Here is a 10,701-nt window from a genome sequence, read left to right as displayed (position 1 = left end):
CAAAGTTTCCACCAATTTCCAGTGCGAGATCCAGAAAGGACTCAACTGTGGCTTGTTGCTGCTGGCTTTGACATCAAAACACCGGCTCGTACATGTACGGTTCGTTGGATACAACAAATTCCTCATAATCGTCTTCAAAAGCAGATGCATCGCTAACTCCTCCAAACGTGGCCATATCTTGTTAATTTAATACGCTTGTAGAATTCGTTCGTTCACTGTACTCTGCGTTTGTAGCAATGACAGCGGCAGGTAACCTAGGTATCAGTCCGCCGCTGCCGTAGCCTACGTACAGGAATATAAACACTGCTGCTGAGACCCCGCAATTCCCTCAAAATGCAATGCAATGCAAGGTTGGTTTTATTTCTAACATTATTCTATAAACAGACATTTAGATTTATAGTCTGTCGTTATGATTGATTTACCTCGGGTGTACTGTGGAGTGGGTAAGACTGTTTTTAATAGCAGGCTAGCATTGCCCGTTGACGTGCGCTAGCCTAGCACGAGCGAACTCTGCAACTAGAAGGACTGAATGAAATGTGTTGAAAACTGTCTCCAGTGATATAGAATACCAATGCTCAGTTTGGAATCAGGCCCTATGTCCAAAATTCCGAACTACCCCCTTTAAGTAGGTTCGCTAAAGTTGGTTCGGCTCATTTGCGCTAAAGGGGGGGGGGGGTCGGTCGGTCGGTCCATAAGGGGCCGGTGTAGATGGAAAAATGCCAGGGCCGAAAATCGTTCCCAGTCCGACCCTGGACTCTGCCCATGCAAGTGAATGGAGTGTTCCCCCTTCGTCATAACTATCAAACCAAATATCCTTTACATTCACCGAGTGAACATTATGAAAGTAAAATGCACATTTCTCGCTAGTATTTTTTACATAAACACTTTTAATCGCACTACTATGTTACTATTTCCACCCAGAATAAAGACTAAGATGTCTGCCATGTGCTTCTGTGCCACGCGTTACTCGCGTTAAAAGTTCAATTTTTTGAACTCGGCGCGTTGGGCGCGTTGGTGCGTTTACGTGCGTCATTACGTGCGTCTGCCGCATCTAACGTGCCGCTTTAACGCGCGTATCGCGTCTACGCGCCTAAACCAATGGCTCCCTGTGCAAAAATGCAGATTTTCGACGCCCCTAACGCGAGTAACGCGTTTCGTGTGGCCGTACCTTAAGGCGAGACACGGCAGGTGAATACGATTATTTTTTTAACTTACAGATATCTTTATGAAACTTTACCGGTTGATTAGCCACATGATTAGATGAAGAAAATGCATTGAAAGTTTTCTGTAATTGTATGTTAAGATATGCTAATTAGGCTATATCTAATAAAATATGCGCAAATATGCATACATTTTGAAACGAAGAATCGGACCATTGGAAAAAGCCAGGCTCAAAATTATTTTTTCATGTTGTTGCTATATTAAATAGAAAAATATTTACAAAGGGGATTATGGATATCTCCTTTCGTTATCCAGTTAATCAGAAAATACTGCCAATGCCTTAAAAAAATGTATTGCCGCCCAATTTTTATGCATAAAATGTCATTTCAAGATTCTAAAGTTTGGTGCATGTAGGTGCTACAGAAGTGGAGATTCCTTGCTTGGCGTGTGAGGAAAAACTCATTTTGAGAAAACGGCCTTTAAAGATTCTTATGGCAAAAGCCAACCAAGCTTGAGAGCATACCACGTGATACATTCGAACCAATCGTCCGGTCGGAAATCAAGTCCAGCCAATCAGATATCAGTTTTATGTTGTGCAGCAGATCGAGTGCTTTCCAATGATACCACGGAACACATATGACAGAGACCGGCTGTAATTTGAAACGGTGCGTAATAAAGCAAACGTTTGGTGAATCTTCTGTAAAATTCAGAGGCGCAAGTTGACAAACTATAATAAAACAGAAACCTAAATGTTTCGTTTTGACATTTTTTTTTCTTTTGTGCGAAACATGTGAACATGTTAATGGTGCAAAATAGCCCAAAATATCAAAATTGACCAGTGACTGAAAAATCGATGATTTTGCCTGCCGTGTCTCGCTTTAAGGGCTAGAAATCCAAATCTCGGATATGTCGTTCTCGGGACCCCGGGAAATGTGCCTATACATTTTGGCATCTCTAGCTATCTCGAAAAGGTGGGAAAAGGGGCGTGACCTCCAACAGTAGAGTAAATGTACATATGACAGAGGTTATGTTTCTATTCCCCATTTTCTGTGGGATGAAGGTGTACATTTGTAGCTTAAGGTGTGTAGACACAGCTGGCCTGTGGACACGTTTTTGAAGTCTGGGGTCATAAGGTCAAAAGGAGCCGGCACCACGCCGCTTATGAGGTAACAAAAAGTTAACGTGCATTTCTCTCATAACTCTCTCATGAAAGTGAGGCCTGATTCTCAGATATGCTTGTTGGATGGCTAGGGTGTAGGTCTGGGAAGAACTGTCATTTCCTGTAGGGCTGGAGCAACAGGTTGAAGCGTATGCGTCATTTAAGACCCCCTTTGATATATAAGAGACCCCAAGGTACAGCTTACTTAAATGTTCTCAACTCAGTCACCTATTGCATCACTTCCTTTAGGGCTTCGGCCTCCTAATTGATCATTGTAGCATAATTGAATGTCCTCTTTCATATATATGATACCTCCACCACTGGGACGTGGCAACAATTCTCCAAATCCATATGGGGAGGGGGGGGGGGGTGCTTGTGGACATTAGGGGTGTACACTAGACATAAATAGGAAGCAAACTCAGGAGAAGGAATGACCTCTCAGAAATATTTATTTAATAAATTGTTTCAAATAACCCTGCCTCGTTAAATTAATGAGCTCGGTGTTTTGCTTTCAAAAATAGGTTACAGAAGAAGTCTAAACTGCAGAAAATAAAAACATCCAAGCTGCCTTTTAAGGATACCTTGGAATATCTGTCTATCTTTTAACCATCGGACCCTAGTTTACGACAAAAACAACACAATTGACGGCAGCTCCTTTGCAACGTGGTTTTTAGAGCCATATAGGGATTAGAGGGGGCGGTCGATAGCAACCACCATAGCAACCATGACGGTCAAGTGACTGGATGTAGCCCCGTTGAATAAAATAGAATACCACCCTACACACTCAGGAGATTAATGATATTTAAATGATTATGACCATGAAGTCTTTATTTGCATGGGTTTACATTTCGTTCTGTGTAGCATGGAAAAATCGGAGAAACACTCCCATTCAGAATGCATTGGTTTACATTTCGTTCTTTGGATAACGGTTATTTTTATTTATTTATTTATTTTCAGTTTTTGAGGAGGTGCTTCAAAGATGCAAATTCTTCTGCAATAATCCAAAATCCAATGGAAAAACCCGTTGGCTTTTTGTCAAGAGAACCCAGGGCGACGCTCACTTCCGGGTGGCCCAACATACGTCATCCCTCCACCACTCTACTGTAAAAACACATGTTCAAGTTCAATGATAATGCATGAATTTATTCTTTATTCTGCCATAGTATTTATTTAAGGGGGGGGGGGGGGGGCATACAAGTCTTTTGGCCATGGTGGATCCAGATCTGGAGCATTTCACCACTTGTTGTTTTAGCAGTGTGTGTGTGTGTGTGTGTGTGTGTGTGTGTGTGTGTGTGTGTGTGTGTGTGTGTGTGTGTGTGTGTCACGCTATTTTATGGTGAAATGCGACGTAATCCAGTACTCACGTACACTGTCAACGTATGCTTTTGGCGACTGGGTTGGCTCTCAGATAAACGTGTTTCTAGCAAGATGATATCATTAAAAGTTACACAAAGTAACGGTTTAATAACACAAACGCAGGAAACACGTGAGCTGCTAGATTAGCAAAAGCAGTGTCCCTAGCAACCTGACGTCGTTGAAACATGCGAGCGAGCCGATAAAATCTTCCTAATAACTATAAAACTAAAGATCAGACACAATCACTGACTGAAGATTATGCAAGTAAAAAGTATATTTCTCGCTAGAAATGTTATTAGAAACACGTTTAATGGTGATTCTGTCCTAAAATATTGCATTTCCCATTCAGATAATAAACATTAATAATGATCATACACATTCACTTACTGGAGATTATGCAAGGAAAAGGTATATTTCTCGCTAGAAATGTTATTAGAGGCACGTTTGATGGTGTATCTGTCCTAAAGTATTGCATTTCCCATTCAGATGATAAAGATTAATATAGGCTACATAACAACTTTTATCAGACGCTTTTAACCAAAGCGACTTACAATAAGTACATTTGTCATAAGAAGTGCAACAATATATCGCTGTCGGTACAGTAAGGATGTTCATAGAACCAAGTGCAAGTTCAACAATCGCTAGGCTAACCAATTCCCCGTGTTACAGCAATGATAGCAGCTACACAGTTAAGTTCTATAATACAATACAACACAATGCTACACAACATTGCTACACAGTTAAGCACTATAATACAATACAACACAACACAATGGTGGCCAGAAGGGGGACTGTGGCTATGCAGAGTCAAGGTGGACTCTGAACAGGTGAGTCTTGAGCCTTTTTCGGAAGATAGTGAGCGACTCTGTGGCCCTGTGAATGGCAGGGAGTTCGTTCCACCACTGAGGTCCCAAAACCGAGAAAAGTTGTTACTTTGCTGATCGACCTTTGCTAGCTCTTAGCGATGGCGGTACCAGACGTCCAGCTGAGGTAGTTGAGCGGAGGGATCGAGCTGGGGTGTGTGGCTTTACCAATGCTTGGAGGTAGGCAGGGGCAGTTCGATCGACTGCCTTGTATGCCAGTACCATCGTTTTAAATTTGATGCGAGCTACTACAGGTGTGGTAGAAATTAATGATTATATTCTATGGTAAACTGATTATTATGAGGTATTTTATACCTAATAGTGGAAAACACACGGTGCCTAGGTGTCTGGGTTTAGAACAGATGGAGCCCCCCCTAAAAGGAGCAGGGCTATCTTTGCAGACCATTTGTTGTCTATTTTCTGACCATTCAGGTTAAAGTGGATTTATGACTGACTGGAGGCAGACACCTCAAGGAGAAGCTGCTCTGTTTGTGTGTATAAAAAGACGCCACAGTTTGTGAACGAGAGTGACTCTTAAGACCCTACTCGGCTGTTATCGTTGTTGTTTTTCTGCACGATAAAGTCTTTTGTCAATTCTTGCTCCGGACCCCTCGTTTTATTTTACTCTCTCTCTCTTGAATTAGCCTAAGTGTTTTAAATCTCGATTAATCCACGACATAATTTGGCGTCACGACCAGGAGGAAATAGGGACTCTCCAGCTGCCGGGCCAGAGGACGGGACTCGAACGGATCATACGACCAGAGCTCAAGGGTAAGTTGTCTTGCCATATATAGGATAGAGTCGTTTGATCTGTTCTTGCCCCGTCTGAAACGCTCAGCAGCAGGTAAAGTGTCTCTTTGATCAAACGAACTAAAATTATAGATAAATGAGCGAGTGAGAGATACGGGGGCTCCGCGGGAAAGATTGACGTGCGCGCGCACATGGGCCATACGCGCGTCTGTGGTTCTAAATGACCAAGACGCTTTGTGGCTCCCTATTTTGATACGAGTTGTTGTTATTTGGTGTTTTGGTGTTTTGGTTAAGTAAGCTTACTGTAAGTCCTGTGACTGTCTTGTGGAGGAACGAATTAGTGGAAAGTTCTAACAAGGACAGGGCCAGCAGGCCCGCAGGTCGAAAGAAACAGACCTGTAGGATCTTTTCTGACAGTATCCTATTTGGGGTTGAGTTGTCAGTTGGGAATTAATTCAGTCATTTTTATTTGAGGAGCTTTCTTGGGATACTGACTAGTGAATTTTAAATGCTCATCTTGGTGCAGTTGACCTGCAGATCCTACACCAGGTGAATTTCTGATTCCGATCTTGCTATTTTGAGAAAACAGGCTTCTCGCACTTTTTGAATAGATAAGTCTCTTGGTTGGGATACCGCTTCAGGGGCCGGTATTTCAAAATGATCCGACAGGATTAATCCACCTGGATTGGATTAAATCCTGATCAGATCCTAAAAACGGGTATTTCAAAGCAAATCTGATCCTGAAGATTCAGATTCAGATTTGGCAATCCAATCCTGCCTTTGATCCGGATTAAAAGCTGCTGTTGAGTATTTCAAAACTTAAGTGGGAAATCTGGATCAGTTTGATCCTAAAAATCAGGATCACCCTGATCCCACCTCAGAGGTGGATTTGAGGGAGATTACATGTTAAGATTTGAACAGTTGAAGTGTAACTGCTCCCAAAGTTCTTTGTTTAATACAACTAAGCTTCACTGCTGTTTGATCAATGTTTATTTCCTTTTCACGTTCCTTTTTTTTTTCTGCAAACATGCACGCTGTTCACTGCAATGCTTTAACAAATCGGCGTCAGAAGTGCAACACAGAATAAACATTACACTACTGCGTGTAAGTGACATTACAAACTCCAATTAACAAGGAATTATGAAGGAAAAACAATGTGATTTATTAAACAAACAGTGTTAAACTATGCAGTATACATTTCAGTCTTTTAACTGCTTTTCCAGCAACTGAATTCTTAACTTCACTTCTTCTTGTTTAAGAAGTGTTAGTTTGATTTGTTCATTTGTTAGAATTATTTGTTGCTGAGCCCGTTCCGTTTCCACCTTCAGTAGTTCATTGTAGCCATCCCCCTTCTCAGCTTGCCTTTTGCGCTTACATGGTGGTGGTGGTGCCGGTGGATTCCACATCTCCTCCAAGACAGGGCTCTGGCTTGTGCTGGGCTCTTCAAATGCCAGCCCCACAGGGGTGAGGGTGACCAATTCAGCAGACAGGTTCAGAGGCTCCGTGGGGTCGATTGACTCCCCTGTACCAGCTGGCAGTATTCCAAACAAGACTTGGGAACTCTCACCTCCTATGATGTCCAAAACCGTATCAGTGAACTCCCCACGTTTTATGGACTTGTTCCCTGTTTGGGGGTTTTTCGCCTCAGAATGGTCCTTCGTAGCCTTTTGCTTTAAGTTTTTCCACCTAAGCCGAACCTGCTCAACACTCCGCCGTTGGCCACTACCAGTGGCATTAATTTGCCTTGTTATGTCGGCCCATATTTTATTTTTTACTTTTGAGGACAGAGAACTCTGTCCAGGACCACTAAAACCTCCAAAAAGGGCCTGGTAATTGGCACGAACACCCTCCAAAAGGGCCGTTGTCTCTGCTGTTGTGAAATTACTTCCTTTATTCTTCTCCATGTTGTCTGAGAAAGCCCTATCACTAAGGAAGGCCTTAAATACCATAAAGCTAAATTGAAAGCAGGTGAGAAAGAACAGGTCACAGACTTTAAAACTGGGCTCGTTAGGTCAATGACCTTTGCTTCTTCAACATGACATCCATAGTACATGTCCTGCGGCACCGTCAGAGACAATACAAGCCTCGTCAGTATGTCCAACGAGGTAATTTCATTGAGCAGTACTCAAATGATGAGCTTTATGCACGGTTTAGATTTCGAAGAGAAGATATTTTGTATATATGGGAAATTCTTCGCCCACATCTTCAACGTCCTACAAGAAGGAGTCATGCCTTAACTGTGGAGGAGCAGGTGCTTATTGCCCTACGTTTCTTTGCCTGTGGATCCTTCTATGAAGTCATTGCAGATGGCCTGGCTGTGACAAAGTCTACAGTGGGAGACGTCATGCATTCAGTGGCAGCAGCCCTGGCTGGTCTAATTCACCAGTATGTGAGATTTCCAGATACTGAGGAAGAAATAACACAAACCAAGAGAAAATTCTTCTCAATTGCCAGGATGCCTAACACTATTGGTGCCATTGACTGCACCCACATACACATTCAGGCACCCCATGAAAGAGAATGGGAATTTGTCAACAGAAAGGGACGGCACAGTATCAACGTGCAGCTCATAGGGAATGCTGACCTTAAAATAACCAACTGTGTTGTGAGATGGCCTGGTTCTGTACATGATGCACGGATTCTAAGAGAAAGTCATCTCTACAGAAGACTGCAACAAACTGCGCCGGATGGTATCCTCCTGGGTGACAGTGGCTACCCACTTCTACGGTGGCTTATGACCCCCTTTGCTACTGTCACATGTGACCCACAGCAGAGGTATAACAATGCACACAGCGCAACAAGGGGAACAATTGAGCGTATCAATGGTGTTTTAAAACGCAGATTTGCCTGCCTGAACTATCTTCGTGTGGAGCCGAAGCAGGCCTGCAATATAATATCTGCCTGCATTGTTCTTCATAACATTGCCCAATTGAGAAGAGTTCCTCTGAATGAAGACATCCTGGACAGACCACCACTTGAGGCAGAAGTACCACAGCTGCAGCCACCACCACCACCACATCAAGCAGATGAACCAGCAGGAAGAGCAGTTCGAAATGCCATGGTTAATTTGTATTTCTCTTGATCCTCATTGATAAGGTCTGGTGCTTTTGTTTAACAAAACTTCGATTTGTATGTTTAAGTTTGAATATGAATGCCTTATTTAAGTAACAGTTTTTTTTGTTAAGTTACCCACTGATAAAGGCCTCCACTGAAACTCTGTCTAATGTTTTTATTCACATGCATTCAGCACACACACTTAATTTTCATAGCCAAAGCTCAAAAAGTAATGCCATTTGGAGCAAGTCTGTGCAAGTCTCTTCCCACAGACATCTGTAAAGTAAATCTAATATTAAGGTTTTAGGGCTGTCCCCTTTGTTAACAACTGTTTCCTAAAAAGATATGTACAACACATTTTAAAATCTACACACAATGCCTTGCGAGTGAATGCATTCAAATGGACTGTGGACCGCGACATACAGACGCTAGCCTATTTACTAGCTTGTTAGCTCCTTAACACAGGAGTCAATGGAGCAGCGTTAGCTCGCATTAGCGCAAACTCTGCTTAATTAGAGATCGCCGAGCTCTTCTTTCAACTCTGTGCTGATTTACATAATTGGTTAACTCAATATAATGATTGCCTTTCATCTAGTCTGAGGACGCATCAACACTGGCTAAGTTTATACTTTAATTCAGAGACAATAGTTGAGCTAGCTTCTCCTTTTTCTGTAAAATGTTGGCTCCATTTCCTGTTTCCTGTCTGTGATCCAGGGGGCGGGACGGATTTGGACATCCCAATCTGCCGGTATCAGGATCACTCTGATCCAATCCAGCAAAGTTTTGAAATACCGGGATAGATCAGGTTGATCCGTGGCTGAGGACAGGGGGATTTGGTTATCCGGATCATTCTGATCTGGATTACAAGTTTTGAAATACCGGCCCCAGGTGATTAGCTAATCCTGATCTTGGTGTTTTGAGAAGTTTCTTGTTTGTTCTTGATCTGTTCGAATGGTTATGTATTCAGCCATTATTTTAAAAGAATGGGCCTGTCGTTTGACGTTCCGTTTGAATGAGTTTTGACCCGCTAATCTTCCAATCACGCTGCAGTGTTGGATCTAAAGAAAGGGCCAGTCTGTAACTCTGATCTTGGTGCTGTGTGGCAATAGGTTCTTGTTTGAAATTCTGGTTGATTGATTATCCATCCGACTGTTCATATTTTAACCAAAAGGCCAGTTTCTACGCTCGGTCAACCTTTTATTTGTAATTAATTACAAACAATTCGGACATTTTTCAATATAATATAAAGAAATTGTATGAATCGGCTTATTGTCTGTATTTAAGTCGTGTTAGGATTAAGTTACCTCGGAGATTTTTACGACCCGGTTTATTTTTTGTTGATTCTGTCATAAATAAATTAGGCGGACAGAGAATAGTTAATTTGTTTGAAGTAATTGATAATCATAAATAAATTAGACGGATAGAGAATAGTTAATTTGTTGAAGTATTGAATAAATGTGTAAATCTTCTTTGACTTAAACATCCCCGCGCTGACTCTAACTGCACGTGCGCGAGCAATCTCACAGGGTACGAGCAGGAGCCTGCAGGCCAGGCTTAAAGATAACAGTGAAGGGTGGGGGCCACATTCCAATCTTCGGGAGGGAGACGAGCGCTTGGGAAGAGTTCACATTTGTAGCTTAGAGATAATAAAGTATTTAAACTAACTAGTAGGATAAACTCAAATAAATTAATAATAATTAATAGTAATAATTTAAAATGGCACCAACAGCGGTAGAGATTTTGAGCAAAAACAATCCATTGCTCAGAGATGAGATAACAAGGATCTCTGAGAAATGGGAGAAAGGAACAGCTAAAACAAGCACGATATGGCCCATGGGAGGGACTTTTGATCCAATAATGTGTAGGGACATGGAGGTAGTAATAAGGAACTACAAACCTAACAGAAGTGGAAAAAAGGCCTTAGAGATGAGAGACAGGGAAAGGTTAGTGCTAGCTTTGTTTGAAATAGAGGGAGAGAGGTGGCGCGCAATACAACGAGTGGCCAGAAAAATAATCACAAAGGAAGAAGAGGCTCAACCTTTGCCTCTGACGCTTGAGCCACCGCCGTACAAACCAACTAACATGCATCCACTGATAACAGACAACGTGGAATTTAAAGGGGAAGTCACACTAGATGAAGGAGATAATGAATGTAACACACAAGGGAGGGTCAGTGGGGACCCAGGCACAGAGGTGTCTGGCTGCAGTACATCAATACAAAGCCCCCTAGTACTCCAGTCACGGGGGAACCTAAGGAGAGCACGAAGGGGAAGAAAGGCACCCGACACCCTCCCAGGTAATTATCCTATTCTAGTCAAAGGACAACAGGTCCAATATCAACCGTGGGGTTCACAGGAC

The 10,701-nt window shown here is 42.4% G+C and overlaps 1 protein-coding gene across 1 annotated transcript; it reads left to right on the top strand.

The window, feature by feature from the left end:
* Window positions 1-3,718: 3,718 nt before the first annotated feature.
* On the top strand, window positions 3,719-10,468 carry LOC130406545 (putative nuclease HARBI1). Its single transcript, XM_056612188.1, has one exon. The coding sequence runs from the start codon at window positions 7,325-7,327 to the stop codon at window positions 8,369-8,371; it is 1,047 nt and encodes a 348-aa protein (XP_056468163.1). The 5' UTR covers window positions 3,719-7,324; the 3' UTR covers window positions 8,372-10,468.
* Window positions 10,469-10,701: the final 233 nt, after the last annotated feature.

The sequence above is a fragment of the Gadus chalcogrammus genome, chromosome 16 (assembly GCF_026213295.1).
Source record: "Gadus chalcogrammus isolate NIFS_2021 chromosome 16, NIFS_Gcha_1.0, whole genome shotgun sequence".
In the NCBI taxonomy this organism is placed as follows: Eukaryota; Metazoa; Chordata; class Actinopteri; order Gadiformes; family Gadidae; genus Gadus; species Gadus chalcogrammus.
The sequence above is the reverse complement of the archived record's forward strand: the minus strand, read 5'-3'. Positions and strand labels throughout refer to the sequence as shown.

Bases quoted from the DNA above. Each gene is read 5' to 3' on its own strand.
- LOC130406545 (XM_056612188.1), top strand. From the start codon at position 7,325: ATGACATCCATAGTACATGTCCTGCGGCACCGTCAGAGACAATACAAG.